This window comes from Andrographis paniculata, unplaced genomic scaffold (assembly GCF_009805555.1).
Source record: "Andrographis paniculata isolate CXL003 unplaced genomic scaffold, ASM980555v1 Contig65END, whole genome shotgun sequence".
Classification (NCBI taxonomy): Eukaryota; Viridiplantae; Streptophyta; class Magnoliopsida; order Lamiales; family Acanthaceae; genus Andrographis; species Andrographis paniculata.
Window position 1 is genome coordinate 2,054,150 of NW_026137601.1, and position 18,732 is coordinate 2,072,881.

Sequence of the window (18,732 nt, forward strand, 5' to 3'; positions counted from 1 at the left end):
ATACTATATGAGTACTCCTCCTTCCGTCTCACCTAATTTGTCTGTCCTACATAATTTGTCTTTTTTTTTTAAAAAAAAATATAATTATTTACTTTAATCTATTTTAAAATTTATAATTTATAATTTTTTAACTTTAAGTAAACTATTTTTAATCTTAATCTACAATTATTTTTATTAATACACTTTTTAATTACACAATCAACTTTGCTGACTTTGCTGGTTTGCTACACAAATCATAGTTGGTTATTTGATGTGGTTTTGCTTTTAATCACATATTGTATTTTGAACTCCTTAATTAATGGATTTTTGTCACTTTGCATGTGGCCGTAGGAATTTATCCCAAACAACGTAAATTCTTCTCTTTCATTTTCTATTTAATATCAATGATTTTGTCGTATTTTGCCCGTCGATTTTACAATAAAGTTGTATCAAAGCCTTGGTTTTGCTTGTATTATCAGATAGTACAATCATTTGATTTTGGATGCTTCTAAGCAAAATACAAAATTGAAAAACATTTGATAGCAAAAATAATTATGAGCTATTGGTTCCGTTCGAGTTGTTGCACTCATGGACAATTGAATTAGTTGTGGAAACCCGTAAGCCCTTTATTGATCTCGTGATTGGGTATCTGCGTTTGTTGTCTTATGTCGAAAGTCTTTCTGATATTGCTGTGACAACGTATTCTTTTAATGATAATAAATTTGATACAAGATATTTGGCAAATTACATAGAATCATTAGAGAGGAGCTAGGCTACGAGTTCTATAGTCCTTCGTTAATTACTTTCATCTGTATTGTTCAACAAGAAAAATTTTGGATTATGAAGGATAAAGACACTTGTTTCACTTATAGTACACATGTGAATGTAGAAGATTTATATATATATATATTCAAGATCAGACATTAGAACTTGATTAGTTCCGGTATGTGATTGTCTGAATGCATATTGTTCTTAGAATAATAAACTGAAATTATCAATTTCAATCGTAAGAATATATGTGCATATTTATAGTGATAACAAATCGTCTAAATAATGCAAGAATTTTACAAATTTCTTATATAAAATAACTACCATAAATATAATATACTGCTTCTAAATATATTTTAACAATTGTAAAGTTAATTTGTTTTGAGTTTGATAGTTTTTAAGTCAAGATGATAATTTTTTATTTTGTAGCTTGAAATTAAACTCATTATTTAAGCTCAAAATAAAATCATGGTTAAACCCTAAACTATATATATATATATATATACATATACACACTGGTAGCTAATTAAGAAAAAGAAAGAATAAGTAAAAAATGTTAAGTCATACATTTTAATTGAAATTTGGAGTGAGCATCGGATTGTCCAAGAAAAAAACATAACCTTTGACGTTGACTAGTTATTGATTTGAGTTTCAATTATTGGTTTTATTTGTTAATGTCGAGGACATATTGTATTTGAAATTCTTTCTGAGTAGTATATTCTTGCCGCATGTGCCCATAAACATAGGAATTTATCACATTATTTCGAATTCAAGATTTTTTTTTCGTATTTTGTTGTTTGATTATTGTACAACATATATGATTTGCATGCAGTGTTAAAATACTACAAATCCTCAAAATGATGAAATATATACTTACCAAGTAGACAAAAAGAACATATCTTTTTGGGATATAATTAAAATAATAAAATTGAACATATGTTTTACATTTATTTTAATTTAATACACATTATATCAATAACAAGAAAGATTACAATTCCGAATTCAATCAAACCTCCATCACCAAAACAAAACACACCTCACTTCCTTATAATTAGGATTCTCTCTTTATATTTAAAAATTATTTCACTTAGAAAGTATCAAAATACAAAATACAAAAAAAAAATCTCAAATAACAACAAGACTTTGTTGATTATTTGTTTGATTTTGTATTTTAGTTTAAATAATAAAATAAGATATTTTATAAAATAAAATAATATATATTTTTATTAGAAAATAAAAAATAATGTACAGTAAAACTCATTGAAAAAATTCACATTAAACAGAGTTATTATTATTTCTTTCAAAAAAAAAAAAAAAATTGTAATAGGTTATGTGATAGTATTGATTTAATCTAGTCAACAAATATAATAAAAACAAATAATGCATGTTTGATCAGACACGCATATTCTGACGACACACAATATAATTTCACATAGTACATGTTATGTTATGATATATATAAACATGCTATGTCAAATCAATACCATGCCAATTTGATCCAATCAGGACCTTAACGGCCACCAATAAGCTATGATCAATATACAAATATGCTTTCACTTTGACAGTATCTTCGTATAAAAAAACGAACTCGAGTGGAGGGTGGTGTTTTAAAACTAGTAAGAAACACACTACTTAGAGATTTGTTTGGCATGCATTTTAAACCTAACATATCCGTGTTTTCACTATAAATATTTTTTCACAAAATATCGTACTAAATTAATATTAGAAAAACTCAAACACATACAAAACAAAGAAACCCCAATATTTGGAATACACCACCAAGTGCAAAAGTATGATTCAAGCTAAGTAACAAGATAGTAACATATAAAAATAAAAAAGAGAAACAAATACCAGATACCATTCATATTTATGTGATTGATGGCCATCTGATCCATATCCATCTCCATCTCCATCTCCATCTCCATCTGCATCTCCATCTCCACATATAATATATATATATATACACACACACACACACTATAAATTATGTGTTGTGTGGAGGAGTTTTGTCTGAGTGAGCAATTTACAGTGCTGGTTTGACAGACTGGTCACCTACAGATATATACATATACATATAACTTGGGAATCCATCCATCCAAATTCCAATATGGAATTGGATATGGAGGAGGTGAACAGAATGCCAAAGCAGCATAATCAAGCCCTGTAAATTTTGCTTCTCAGAAACAACCACCACATAATAATAATAATATAGTACTTATTTATCTAAATCTAACCCCAACTGCAGTTAGTATGCATGCACACCAATCTATATCTATATCTATATCTATATATATATATATATATATTAATGAAGTAAGAATGAATGGATAGTTTTAGTATTAGGTAGGTTGAAAAAGGGGAAGAAGAGCGTGCATGGTGGCTGTACCATCTAATTTACCTTTCCATCATTATTTGTTTTTATCTTTTTTTCCAGACCGAAATGGCACCACCTTTTGCATTATGCTGCTGCTGCTGCTGCTACTGCTGCTGCATGCCCTCCCTCACTTTTTGTCCCTACTACACTACCACTACCACCCAAAAAGCTACCTCTTACTTATAATTTCACATTAATTAATTCCATCATATATATTCTCATCAGTAACTATTTCTTAATTGATTTTTCATGAAATGATCCTCTATGATATATATAACAAAATTATTGTTGAAAGATATAAGAAGTAAGAACTAGATCTATCTCTTAACTTAGCTAGGTGCAAATTAAATGGCACTAAATTGTTTGGATAGATAGAAAAGAGTATCTATATATATATATATAACCAATAAAGGTGGTGTGGTTTCTGTTTCTATCATTTATATAAATAGTGTTGTAGTGTGTGTATAAATGACAAGCAGGTTGTCCGCCATGCATGGAAAGCACCCAACAAAAATTAAACTTTCTTTTTCTTTGTTCCTGTGGACAGTTTGTTTTCTATACACATGAAAATGCTGCTGCTACTGCACCACAGCCATCACATTATTATTGAGAGCTTAGTTTGACCTTGGGATGCTCTTTCTAGACATACACATGTACTTTTTGACTTTTGCACACTATTATAATTGTAATTATAATCAATTTAATTCTCGCTATCAGTGCTAGCTATCTATCTATTTATTAATGGAGGAGACCCACCCAATTCCAAACCCTATAATGCTTCTTCTTGTTCTTCCTCCTCATCATTATTATTACTCCATAGCGCGTCAACAGAAGAGAAGACAGGCCGACGTTCCACTTACATATACATACATACATACATATATGCAAGTTCGGCCTTTAGGGTTTAGGGCCGCCGATGGCCAACTTATGTGCTTGGGCCTGTACGTAGTTGGCCCAACTCTAAGTCCAAATTATTTTGCCCTAATGTTTTCTTTTATGCATTATGGAGTAATTTTTTACTTAGGGTTAACGGAGCAAATTACTTGCACCATACCAACTGGTTTTTTTCCACTCTTCTATATACTTGGCATTGCCACATGAAGAGCATGCTTCTTATGTAAAACATACAATAATATTAGTTTTTAAGGAAAAAAATTGACAAAGACTATTGCAACAAAGATGCTTATCAAAAGCATCTTCACCTCCATATCACATTTATTCCACATTATTATATTATTTTTCTTTAAAATCAATAAATATACATATGTTTACATTTATATCAAAATTATTTATTACTAAAATTAAATTTTAAAAATATATCAATATATTATTTTATAAATACTATAATTTTATATGATAAAAAAGTATAAAAATACAAATACAAATATTATTAAAATAAGAGAAAACAAAAGAAGGATGGCCGTGAAAAATTCTAATTCTTTTAAATTTAAAATAATGACTTGGCATCCTACATGGATATCTATCCATGGAGATATCCAATTGTGCATGCCCTAAGCAAAGCTATTAAGTGAACTAAGCTCAAGTACAGGTTATTCAAACTCGGTTTGGCCTGTTAGGTTCAAATTCAAGTTAAGTTCAACATGAATCTTATAATTCTTAATACTCATTTCGTCTCATAACAAAATATTTATTTTTTTATTTTAGTCCGTCCCATAACAAAGTATTTATTTATTTATTTTTTGTAATTGTACTATCTACTTAACATTACAAATACCCTTACAACTTACAATATATTACACAAATGACATTATCTTTATATCACACATACTAATAAGGTTATTTTAGTCATTTCTATTTTATTCATACTATATCCCAATATAATACTATATTTCTAAAACTACGTACAAAGCAAATGGATACTTACTTTAGGGACTGAGGGAATATATTTTTTAATATATAATTTAAATATACTTAATTTTATTCCTAATTTATTATAATAAAATATTCAAATTTTTTATTTATAATTACTTCCTCCTTCCCGGATATTATGGCATTGTTACTTAGTAAATAATTAAAAATTTATCAATAAAAAATAAAAACAATTAAAATAATTAAAAATTTATCAATGAAAAATAAAAACAATTAAAATAATTAAAAATTTATCAATAAAAACAATTGTAATATATAATAAAAAATAATTAATTAGTATAATTAAAATAAAAAATATATATTATAAAATTTATAATGTGATTAGAGTGTATAATCTTTTTCTATAAAAGAAAAATAGATAGACGGACAGAAATAAAAAGTATGACATGTTATATTAATATATATATATAAATAATATAAATATATTATCACTCGAGCTATCCGTGAGCCCATTCGAGTGATTAATGTAAAAATTAAAAAATAAAAAAAGAAAACCATTAAACTGCACATGATATCCGTTAAATAATCTCAACTATCCACATAATATACACACCCTCAACTGTACTAAGCAGTAAACATGGCCCCAAAGGGAAATGTTAAATAAAGAGAATACATACATACATATATATATATATATATATTTAAACCAAGCTAGGCATTAGGCAATTAAACAAAATCGAATTATATAGGACATTCATTGCAGTTTACAACATTTTTATGCACAAAAAACTCTTACCAAATCATATGGATAGTAAATTTTTAGGGGAAGAGCAGGTAAAAATAAATAAAAATTAAATGATGTAACTATGAGAGGAGATGAAAAGAATACCTTGATTATCTGTACATATCAAGTAGGGATTCTGTAGGATGGATCAACCATTACTAAGATAAAGAGATTTCCCTTGTCACCTCTTGACACCCTGCAGCCACCAAATATATAATCAAGCATGGATGGAGAACAAGAAGATAATATATATATATATATAGATAGAGAGAGAGAGAGAGAGAGAGAGAGAGAGAGAGAGGAATATATTTATTGGTTGCATTGAATATGATTTAAGAACAATGAAGCTCAGATTCTTGAAAGTTTGTATTGCTGAGTTTATGGATCATGTTTACCTTAACTGTGAATCTAGGTACGAAATTTCAAGCTCCCCACGAGCTCGTCCTGGAGCCTTAACAGGTATCTGTTATTGCATTATGCATATGCATCACAAACAATATGGAGAAGCTCCAATGGGTAAAGCAAAATCGAAATGAAAGCATTGCAATGCCCTGAATATTTTGAAGAATCTAGTTTATGTATGTGTTGTTTTTGTGTTTGCCCTTTTCGAGACGTCATTCAATGGGAACATCTCATAAATAGTGAGGGGTATTGCAATCCAGACCAGTTTATTTATTGCTAGAACAATTTGTGAACAAGCAGTTTGGCATCGTCACATATGAACAAATTGTTGTAAACATAGATTGCAAGTAGAGTTTCTAAGATTCAACTTACCAGCCCCCCAATCTTGAAAACATCGAATTTTACAGCAACCTTCTTTGCATTCAAAGGTGTTAAATCTGCTGTAACCTAAAACATAATCAATTTTAGGCATAAAATCTTACGGCACACTTCCTATAACATAATTGACAATAAACAAAGGATGTGGAGACCATGAAAAACTATCGAAGCTTTAAAGCACATTGTCAGTTTAAATTTGAGAGTTAAACACTAATTTCCAAAAAGCCAATTGCCAATAAGACCTGTTTGTTGAATAAACATAGCAAAAATAACACCACGCAGCTATGCCAGCTAGAAAGATTCAAGGATTCCTAAATGTGTAAGCATCAACTGATTGTTCATCAGATTTTACTGTAATCATTTCATAAAGAATTCAGTCAAGAATCTGTTTAGCATGAACAATAGCAGGCAGTATACTGATTGAAGAATCAAGTTTACCTGATTGAAGAATGGCCAGGATTCCATATTTTGAGCCCGAAGTGTGTCTGCATTAATAGCTTGGTAATTTGTTCTAGATCTTAAGAACTTAGGTCTCTGCTCACAGTTAAAATTAGGAACACAGCAATGACTTCAACAACAATCCAACCGAATTACAGATAAGTCGACATTGATTTAGGAACAGATCAATACTCCATACCTGTGTTTGTAAAATTGATTGCGAGGTCGTGTATATGAGCTCCCACTTTCCATTGAGAAATTCGGACTTCAGAGGCTCTTTGGTCGGATTAATCGCTTCCAATTTCCGAGCTATCTAAGGATAACAGTGCACATAATTGAATACCGATTAAACCACAACTTTTAGCTCAAACTAGAAAAACAGTTCGAATACCTCATCGATTTTCTCCTGATCTTCAGGAGTAGCTTCGGCGCCACGATCGAGAGGCGCAATGGCTTCGAAGAGCTCCTCCTTGATCGCCTCGGCATTCTTCGTCTTATTCTTTCCCAACAAACCTGTGAAGAAGGAGACGCGCGTCCTCCACTTGTTCTTAAGCACGGGCGTCAGATCAATGGGTGTCGTGATCGAGAGGAAGCTGTGGTTAGCAGTAGCACTAGCCAGAGAGGCGTCGGCGACCATAGGATGAAGTAGCTTGGGACTTGAGACGACGCCGCCGCCGCCGCGGCGAACGGAAAGGGGAGGAAGGTGCAACGCAGAGCTCGTGGATACAGAAGCCATGGAAAGGATTGGGTCGCTTCACTTGTGGCGACGATCTTTTCGAACTTTCAGTGCATTGTCAGTGTAGTTCAAGGATGTGTTTGTTTGAAAGTTTGGATTTTGGATTTTGGATTCATATATAAATAGTAAAAAATTTTGAATTTTAACTTTTCTTAAGATGTGATATATATAAAAATTAAAAATTTATATTATATTTTGAATGTGTTGATGTAATTTTTCAACAAAAATAAAGTAAAATTCAAAGATATAGAAAATATCCTTAAACTTGATTAATTAGTGCCTGAGATTAGGAATCTCTAAACACTGTATGGTACAGAAAATAAACTGGAAAATAAAAAACTGAAATTTAAAGTGGTGATCCCCAAATCTGACTTTGCTTTGTTGAAGTTGATTGAAGATGCCTTGTCAAATGATTATCCAAGCCTTTAAATATTCTCTGGGAAACCGTACCGAAAACCGTCACCCGAACGGTTACAACGTCTCCTTCCCAACCGTCTTCCAACCCTTCTCATGCTGACACGCGTCCCCAGCGGACCAAAATTATCCCTATATTTCACTCTTTGAGCCGACCACAGACCTTCCGCTCTTTTGGCCCGACTGCCAATCTACAATAGTATGGGTCCGACCGCCAATCCTCCCGACTTGCGAACCATCTGGCCTGAGGTCTTTCCGCCTTGAGGACTTCCCGACCTGAAAACCTTCCGACTTGAGGTCTTTCCGCCTTGAGGACTTCCCGACCTGAAAACCTTCCGACTTGAGGTCTTTCCGTCTTGAGGACCTCCCGACCTGAAAACCTTCCGACTTGAGGTCTTTCCGCCTTGAGGACTTCCCGACCTGAAAACCTTCCGACTTGAGGTCTTTCCGTCTTGAGGACCTCCCGACCTGAAAACCTTCCGACTTGAGGTCTTTCCGCCTTGAGGTCTTCCCGACCTGAAAACCTTCCGACTTGAGGTCTTTCCGTCTTGAGGACCTCCCGACCTGAAAACCTTCCGACTTGAGGTCCTTCCGTCTTGAGGACCTACCGACCTGAGGTCCTTCCGTCCTAATGACTTTCCGTCTTGAGGACCTACCGACCTGAAGACCTTCCGACCTGAGGTCCTTCCGTCTTGAGGACCTACCGACCTGAGGTCCTTCCGTCCTAATGACTTTCCGTCTTGAGGACCTACCGACCTGAAGACCTTCCGACCTGAGGTCCTTCCGTCTTGAGGACCTACCGACCTGAGGTCCTTCCGTCCTAATGACTTTCCGTCTTGAGGACCTACCGACCTGAAGACCTTCCGACCTGAGGACTTTCCTTAGTAATAAACCTATTTTCCTTGATTTCCTCATGGTACCCTTCAGTCAGTTCAATCAACTCTATTGCCAGGCCCATTCTTCTTTTTACCTTGAGCTTTTAACCTAATTCTAAATTTCGTACGTAACAACTTGCCCGCCGCCAAGGGACTTTCAAACGCCATTTAACAATCAATGTTTGGAAGTTCATAAATCACCACCCTCTTGAAAAACTCCCTTAGCAACTGCACCAGTTACTGCAACACTCCTGATTAACTTCCTTCTCCGCAATACAAGCTTTTGTGAATCACAATCCCAAAACACTCTAACCATGGCGAATCAATACATTCCTGCCCTTCCCTTCGACGGAACCCTCCCGGAGGGCCCATTTTCAGCCTCGAAAGTACTGACTCCGACGATCCGTCCATATTGCACTACTCCTGAAGATTCAAATTGGATGAGGGAAGTCTTGGAATCCCGAAATTCCTTGGCTATCAACAGCCCTAACTACCAAGCAGTTCACATTCGTGACAGCATCAAAACCCATCTCACAGACCCAAAAGATCCTTACCGCGCTTGGTATCGACGGGTAGCAGAACACTTCCAAACCCAATGGCGATCTCAAAAAATCGACCAGGCCATACTATTGTCCACCATGCCTATCAACCTGCATGAGAAGGTGCTGCTGGCCATGTCTGCCTTCTGGAATGCGGAAAATGGGACTTTCCTCTTACCATCAGGCCCCTTTGGCCCAACTCTTATGGATGTGGCAATGATCGCGCATCTCCCAGTCGTGGGTGAAGACCCTGTGATGGGAGCCCTAGATGGGCAGGAGCCATCAGAAGACCATCCAGGGTGGTCTTTACAAGGTGTGAAGGAATGGGGTTGGACAAAGTTCGCAACCGACCAACAAGGGGCTCCAGGGACCCCTGTGACCGACCGGGAGCATACTGCCTTTATCCTTTTTTGGCTTTGTAGGTACATCATTGTTTCCCCTTCCAAATGTGTTCTTCCTTCTCATCTCGACCTGGCCATTCATATCGCGTCAGGTCGGTTCTTTTCCCTTGGCACCCTGTTTTTAGCCAATCTGTTTGAAGGACTTACTAGAGTTAGCCTTCGTCTAACAGATAATGATAGTAGAAAATTAGACACTGCTGCATCGGGTCCTTTTTGGTTTTTAGAACTTTGGTTCCGTCTTTACTTCCCTAACGCGTTCAACTTAGGATCTCCGCCCACTATGCCAATAGCTGAAAAACATTTGGGATTAGCCCTCAACCGACTCTGCTCAGGACGCAATAAACTCCAATCTTCCGATCCAATAATCACCGCAATTTTAACAGATATCCGCAGTAACTCTCGATTTTCTATGTATAAAAAGTATGCGGGTTATGCTCCCGACCATTTTTGGCCCTTTCCAGCACCAAACCCACTTCCGACTCCTGAGCCTTGTCCTCATCCCACTTATCCTTTTGCCTGGGACGTTGCCCTCAAACCCAGGTCTCTTTTTAGTAGCAAAAAACTTGATAAAAAGGGGCAGAAAACCTTTTACACTTTTAATTATGAACCTCAATTCATGGCGCGCCAGTTCGGCTGTTGCCAAGGTATCCCTGGACCCGTCGCTTGTCCTCATATAATTTTTCAAAGTCCCGACCGACGAGTCCTACCAAATTCAATCCCTTCTTATATCTCCCAGCTCACCACGTGTATAATTTCCAATTCGTATATTCCTTTCCGCTCCAACCCTGAGACTGTAGATACTTTCAATGAATGGTGGTCGGTTGTATGGCCCCTGATTTCCCCTGATGAGGGTCGGTTGCTGAACACACTCCTTCCACCCCAAGGATTGGTTCTAGGGGCGGCTAGACATACTAGCACTCAACAACAAACCACCGCCCCGGGGACCGGATCAAGTGTTCCAATACGAAAAAGGAAAGCTTCCCAGCTGCAAACACCCCCGACCTCTGGGGCCGACCAGCAAGCTCAAGCGGACCTTGGAACTACTAGGACGTCAGCAAGGACCCGACCCCGACTAGGTAATTTTTCTTAAAACCGTGAACCAATTCACTATATCTTAACTTTGATTTCACATATCATTCACCAGAACCGACCTTGGCAGCACCGACCACACAACCGACGCCAGCCCCAGCCGACCAACCTTTGGTCCCGACTGAGGCAGTTCCTCTCCAAACCCCTACTCCACTTCTCACTTTGCCAATGAGCAGTCGGGCGGAGGACCCGACGAGGAGGCAAACTCTTCCTCCCGCACCGAGGAGCGGTCGGGCCAGGCACCCGACCGGGAGGCAATCTTTACCAGCAGCGCCTATAGAACCTGTAAGTTCTCTCATCAGCAATACTTAGGATTCTAATGACCAACTTTGATATATTTAACAACAACATTTCCATGATTTTTCACAGACACCTTCACCCATCGAATCAGCAGCAGGGGTCTCTTCGGACAGTGAGGGGACAACTTCCCAGATGGGTCAACTGCCATACATGGCATCAGACTCATCCATTTCGAAGGAAGGACCAACTGCCCTCGCCGAAGCTGACCCTCAAAACGACATCCTTGATGTTGCTGATCCCGAAATCGGAGGTGCCCCAGAGATCCCGGCTGCAGTGGCTCTAGATGCAGCCGCGCAACCTGCAGCCGCCCAACCAGCAGCGGCGCTCCCTCTAGCCATCGAGTGGCAGGCAGAAGAACCACCTGCGGCAATCCAACCTCCAGAAATGGAAGAAATGTCTTCGTCCGAATCGGAGACTTCTGTGAATTTGGTAAGATTAAACCAATCCATGCTACAATGTTTCTTTCAGAAAACACTAACTGTTTCATATACCACTTTCCATAGGGGCCCAGGTCGGCACCTCAGCGACCATTCGCAGCAGCCGACGAGTCGGCTGCTATTATACCAGCTGCCTGCCCTACTCGACCGACCTCATTGCTGCCACCCTCACTGACAGCAGTCCGCCCAGAGGTAACACATATCTTATATGAATAAATTTGCACCTCCCTTGGAATACTTATTGACATTGTAGGCCTTACAGGGGCCTTCGGACTTAGCTGTCCTATCGACTGTTCCAGTTCCAGCGGAGGCCCAGACTATAATCACTGAGGCCATCAACCAACCCCTGTCAGAATTAAGGTCCGACTTATTGGACAAACTCATTCAGACGGTTGGTGGCCTTCTTTTTTACACTCCAACGGAATCGCCAGCCGTCCCCATTCTGCATCGGCTGATGGAAAGACTTACAGAGCTCAAGACTGAAGTGCTAGTCATTGGACTCCTGTCAGCCGAAACCCCCCAGCCCGACTTCGATCAAACAACGCTGGAGAATTCTTTGGCTAAGACCCGAGAATCCCTTCAGCAGACTACTGGAAGGCTGGGTGATCTCCTTAGCACGAAAGCTCAAGTTGATGAAGCTATTCAGAAAAAGGAGGCAGAATTGCGGGAGCTAAGGAAAGAACAGTCTACCCTGGATAAGCAAATTATCAATGAACAACGTCTGCTTGAGAAATATACAAAGAATGAGGCTGAATTGGATCAAGAGCTGAAAACCCAAGCCCGATCCCAATTCATCATAAGATATCAGACGGCTGCCAATACCAGAAGGCTATCCAGGGATGAAATCAAATGGACACATATAAAAACTGCCCTAGGGGCATTGTTGTAATACTTCCCCCTTTGTAACAATATATGACTTAGTAATCAATTTTTTCTTTCTTCTCTCAAAACAAGGATCACCTTTCAATTTCCAATTTTGTAGGAATCACAACAAACTCTTTCGTTAAAAGAACATTGTTTCTCACATTTTAAGAAACACATCCCAAGGCATATTTTGAAAATCAAAACACTTGAAGTATTAACAAACATGGCGAATGACCGACCTCATGTTCCATCAAGCAACTGGGAAGGTGTCCTTCAACCCTTCTTTGTGGGTAATCACCCTATTGGAGGCCATGCAGAAGACTTTTTACATATACTCAAGCAACTAGACTTCAAATTCCGATTCTCCCAACGAGGTAGAAGAACCATTCATCGCGTCATCCGCCTAATGGAAAAAGTCATTGAAGGGTATGAACCTCTTCGTGACATCCTTAGCCGCATTCCTAATCTTCATCATCACATGGAAATGATCGAAAATCACGCAGCAACCATACTTCCAGATCTTGGTTGGGATAATATATTTTCCAATCAACGAAAAGTCTTTTCAAGATTGCGCACCATTGTTGACCGTGAACATCAAGCCCTAACAGACATGCAAGCGCGTACCCATCAAGATCTAGACGACATGCAAAGCCAATGGGAAAGGTACCGACCAGATTTGGAAAATCTTATTGAAGAAGAACCAGAACTAATATCCACTCACTGGGATGAAAAGTCTGATTCAGAGGCAGAAAATTTCTCACAAATACATGATGACTAACAGAAATGAACCTTTAAATAGGTTCGAACCCGAACCCCATAAATGGGTTCTAAAAATAATATTTTGTTTCAGGCAGTTTTGTTATCTGAAAAGGCAGGATAATACCTCTTCAGATATTTAGCATTAATACAATCATGTACTCTTCTACCTTCATGATTTACAATAATGAAAGCACCATTCCCAATATCTTTTTGAACAATGTATGGTCCTTCCCAATTCGGTGACCACTTTCCCAATTGGTCAGTTTTCTTATATGTAGGAAGGATGGTCTTCCAAACTAGGTCTCCTTTTTGAAATGTCCTGTGAAGAACTTTCTTTCCGTAAGTCCTTGCTCTAATTTCACTCTGTTTCACACTTCGACCTATTGCATGAAGTCGGTTAACATCCAAATCCTCCAACTGTTGCAACATAAGTTGTTGGTATTCTTTTGTAAGATCACTATCAGTAAACTCTGTTCGGCCAGATGATACTCGAATTTCGGCTGGTAAAACAGCATCTTGGCCAAACGTGAGCTGGTAAGGTGAGAACCCTGTGGCCGTATTTCTGGTGTTCCTATGCGCCCATAAAGCCTGAGACAATAACAAATGCCACTTTCTTGGGTTTCCTTCAACCATCTTCTTTATAATCCCAATAATGATCTTATTTGCTGCTTCCGCTTGTCCATTGGCTTGGGGATAATAAGGTGACGAATGGTGTAATCGAACACCGAATTCTGCCAAGAAACTAGAAAACTTTTCCCCTGTGAAAACCAGGCCTTGGTCGGTTGTTATAGACTGAGGAATACCATACCTGTAAATAATTTGATTCAAAACGAAGTCTATCACTTCTTTCTGATCCACATTTTTCAAAGCAACTGCTTCTACCCATTTGGTGAAGTAGTCAGTCGCGACCAATATGAAACAATGATGTTTCGATGAAGCAGGATGTATCTTACCAATAATATCCATAGCCCATGATTTAAAAGGCCATGGTTTTGCCAAGAATTGCAATTCGGTTACTGGCAAATGGTTTAAATTCCCATGTCTCTGACATTCCTGGCAGCCTTTGGCAAATTGTATGCAATCTTAAAAAATCTTTGGCCAGAAAAAACCCAAACGATGAATGGCCCATCTCATATTGAGACCTGCCCGATGAGCTCCACATATCCCACCATGTACTTCTGTCATTACCTTTAGAGCTTCTGTAGACCCCAAACATTTCAAAAGCAGACCTTCAAATGATCTCTTATACAAAATTCCATTTATCAATTGAAAACGTAAAGCTTTCAATCGTGTCGCAACCGAAACACTCGCACCTGGATTCTGTAAATACATGATAAGCTCTGTTCTCCAATCGGGCACTGTTTCGCCGTCGGACTCCTGCCTGATATCAACTACGCAGTCGGGCTCCTGTCCGACAGTCTCCTGCTCGACCATAACTTCGCAGTCGGGCTCCTGTCCGACAATCTCTTGCCCGACCGTAACTTCACAGTCGGGCTCCTGTCCGACAATTTCGTAGTCGGGCTCCTGTCTGACAGTCTCTTGCCCGACCATTCGGTCACATATTGGGTCTGTCTTTTCTTCTATGCCCGACTTGACCTCCGACCCAAAATCCTCCAGAATTCCTTTACAGGCCCTTTGAGCCAATTCATCAGCACGTTGGTTTTCTTTCCTCGGAACGAACTCAATTATTACTTCTGAGATTCTTGTCAGTAACCGACCCACAATATCCCTGTATCTGCGAAGATGAGGATAATTGCAAACATATTGATTGTTTACCTGGTTGATTACTAGTTGAGAATCCCCTCTTATGATTACAGACTGGACCTTCCTGGCTATTAAAGCCTCCAAACCCAAAATTAAAGCTTCATATTCTGCCGAATTATGGGTCATGGCTTCCAATCGTAGTTGCAAATTGATCTTTTGACCATCAGGTCCTTGCAAAAAGACCCCTGCCCCTGATTTGTTTCCAGAGGTAGAGCCATCAAAGAACATCAACCATGTTCTAGTACTTATATAAGGTACACATCCGACCTGTAGATTATTCAAATATGATGAACAAACAAGTGGTCGGACGCTATCGCAATGAGAGTACCCGACTTGTGAAAATTCTGCTAAGAAGTCGGCTACTGCTTGTCCCTTGACTGCCCTCAAAGGGGAATGTTGAAGATCAAAAGGAGCCAATTTGATGGCCCACTTCATGAGTCTGCCCTTCATAGTAGGTCTCTGTAAAATCAATTTGATGAGATCCACCTTTGATATGACCTCAATTCTTCTGGGCAGCAAATAATGCTCGAGTTTAGTACAAGCGAAGACCAATGAATAACACATTTTTTCTGGCATAGTGTAATTCAGTTCTGGTCCTGTAAGGGTTTTACTGAGATAGTAGATTGCCCTTTCCTTCCCGTCATCACCATCCTGTGCCAATAAACAGCTAACCACTTCATATGTATTTGCCAGATAAAGTTTCAGTGGCCGACCTTGTTTAGGAGGCATCAAGACTGGAGGGTGAACCAATGCCTGCTTGATAGCATCTAAAGCCGTCTGTTGGTCGGGACCCCATTCAAAAGCATTTTTTCCAGCTTTCAACAATTTAGTAATGGGTCTGACCTTGCCAGCAGCATTGGAAATGAAACGCCTCAAATAGTTCACCTTACCCAAAAGACTTTGGATTTCTTTAACCGTCTTGGGTGGCCGACTGTCAAGAATGGCTTTAGCCTTATTGGCATCGATTTCAATTCCTCTCTCATGAACTAGAAATCCTAAAAAGCTCCCGGCTGATATTCCAAAAGCACACTTGGTTGGATTCATCTTCAACTTGTACTTCTTCATTCTTTCAAATGCCTCTTCAAGATCTCTCAAATGTTCATCAAAACTGGCAGACTTAACAATAACATCATCAATGTAAACTTCCATAGATTTGCCAATTAAATCATGAAAGATTGAATTCATGGCTCTTTGGTAAGTTGCCCCTGCATTCTTTAACCCGAATGGCATGACTGTCCATTCATAAATACCTAAAGCCCCTGGGCATCTGAATGTTGTCTTAGGAATGTCTTCTTCTGCCAAGAATATTTGGTTATAACCTGCATAACCATCCATCAGACTAAGGATTTTATGCCCTGCTGCTGCATCTATCAACATGTCGGCCATAGGCATCACATATTCGTCCTTAGGGGTAGCTAGATTCAAATCCCTGAAGTCGATGCATATCCTTATCTTACCATTTTTCTTGACCACTGGCACAATGTTAGCCAGCCACTCCGCATAACGGCAAGGCTGAATAAAACCCACTTTGAGAAGTTTTTGGATTTCTTCCTTGATTTGAGGCATTAGATCCGGGCTCATTCGCCTTGGAGGTTGTTTGTAAGGTTTACAACCTTCTTTGATAGGCAATCGATGCTCTATTAGGCTTCTTGTCAAACCAGGCATCTCTGAATAATCCCATGCTAAACAATCAATGTTGTTTCTAATAACTTCGAGCATCATTGTTTGTTGCTCTTTGGACAAATAACCACTTAACCTGATCACTTTTGGAACCAATTCGGTTCCTAAATTAAACTCCAATAACGGGTCTTGTGATGAAGCTGTTGGTTCTGTTTTTTCTAATAAGTCGGGCCAACGAAATTGTTCATCTTCTTGGAGGTGAACATCCAGAATCTCTTTACTATTTTCTGCTTTATATAATAATTGCTTTAAATAGAACTTATTAATAAGAGAACTACATACTTCTAAGCTTGTATCTTCCATAACAAACAAATTATATGGGAATGGGTGTGGCTTTATCATGAGCCATACATTGAAGGTGTTCTTTTAATAGAACATCGAGTTCTGGCCAGTGACTTTATAACCCTTGATTGGGTATTCCCTGGCCATATACAACTGAGACATCGGAGCCACCTGACTGGAATAAAACACTGACTCTTCAACTTGTTCTGTCACATCGAATGGATTATCATTCGCTTCCATTTTGAAAACCTGATTCCCTTCCCAGAACATTAATTGTTGGTGCAAGGTTGATGGCACACATTGAGAGGCATGAATCCAGTCTTTTCCCAGCAAGAGAGAGTATGTAGTATCTGCGTCCACAATAAAGAAAACGGTGGAGATCTTTTTTGGTCCGACTTCAATTGTGGCAACCATCATGCCTTCAGGCTTAGTCGGCTGCCCTGTAAAACTTGTCATTTCGAATTCCACAGGAGACAGATCATGAATTCCTTTCCCTAACTTCTTGAGAGTCTTCAATGGCATAACATTAAAGACTGCTCCATTATCCACGAAAACCTTTGTGATTGGTTTTCCACAAATGTAAGCGTTAACATACAGTGGTTTCAAATGGGAGATCGCACCCTCTGGAATAGGAGGAAACACGATCGAAGGTGCCTCCGTTTGAGGCTCGGAATCTGTAGTCTTTGCCCACTCTGTTTCCTCTAATTCGTCATCTGCCAAGAATGCCCATAAAGGTTCATCCAGAGTATCATCTACCAGACTTGCCCACATCGGTTCATCACTCATCTGATTAATCTCTGTCATCCGACAAGGGATTCGTGGTCCCAGACGAGATTTAACAGATCTTGAACTTTCCTCTGTAGTTACTACTTCTTCCTTTGTCATATCCCGAGATTGAACCGTCAAAGATTCAATACGGAATTCTTCAAGAGATGGATTGATGTTGATCCGTTCACAATGTTGGCATCTAAAACCTTCAATTATTTCATCTGCCATTCCTTTACCTTTCCCTTGTCCCGACGAACTTCCTTTGGTATAGTCGGAAGCACCTAATCGGTCGTTCGGTTGCTTTCCTGAACAGACCCGATTGGACCGACTTTTTAGAGATTGAATGGCTGCTCCCTGCTCATTGGTTGTCTGTTCTGTAAAGACCCGAATAGACTGATCTCCTACCAAGCAGTCGGCTGCGTTTTGCTCGTCGGTTATTTGTTTTGTAAAAACTCTAATGGACCGACCTCCTGCCAAGTGGTCGGCTGCTTTTTGTTCGTCGGTTCGTTGTTTTGGTGAAGGAACTCGTTTCCCATACTTTGCAGCATACCTGCGTTTGGCATTGCGAATCTGTGTACGATTCATACCTGGGAAACGAGGATCTATATCAACGGGTAAAGGTTTTTTATTTCGAGCCCAATTGTGCCCGACTTGACCTGTTTTTCTGGTCGGGTGGTCACGTACTACAACCCTTTCTTTCACCTCCACATTAAACGAACCGTCTGGTCGGTCCCATTTTTCAGCGACTGGTCTTTCAACAACTTTGAGTCGTTCTTCCGGTCGGCCACTGTTTGGCTGACTTCCCTTTTTAGTTCCAGGGTTTGCCTGAGTTCGTTCCCCTGTATGTCCATCATTGGCCGAACTTTTCCCT

The 18,732-nt window shown here is 38.8% G+C and overlaps 1 protein-coding gene across 1 annotated transcript; it reads right to left on the bottom strand.

The window, feature by feature from the left end:
* Positions 1–5,669: 5,669 nt before the first annotated feature.
* On the bottom strand, positions 5,670–7,766 carry LOC127262041 (probable plastid-lipid-associated protein 4, chloroplastic). Its single transcript, XM_051290530.1, has 6 exons — positions 7,345–7,766; positions 7,153–7,266; positions 6,954–7,049; positions 6,510–6,584; positions 6,131–6,198; positions 5,670–5,931 (listed from the first exon to the last, which is right to left on the bottom strand). Exons 1-6 carry the CDS (start codon positions 7,687–7,689, stop codon positions 5,859–5,861), a joined length of 771 nt encoding a protein of 256 aa, XP_051146487.1. The 5' UTR covers positions 7,690–7,766; the 3' UTR covers positions 5,670–5,858.
* Between the last annotated feature and the right edge of the window lie 10,966 nt (positions 7,767–18,732).

Bases quoted from the DNA above. Each gene is read 5' to 3' on its own strand.
- LOC127262041 (XM_051290530.1), bottom strand. From the start codon at position 7,689: ATGGCTTCTGTATCCACGAGCTCTGCGTTGCACCTTCCTCCCCTTTCC. The intron at 6,585-6,953 runs GTAAACTTGATT...ATTATGTTTTAG, and splicing joins CCTGGCCATTCTTCAATCAG to GTTACAGCAGATTTAACACC. The intron at 6,199-6,509 runs GTAAGTTGAATC...ATGCAATAACAG, and splicing joins TTTTCAAGATTGGGGGGCTG to ATACCTGTTAAGGCTCCAGG.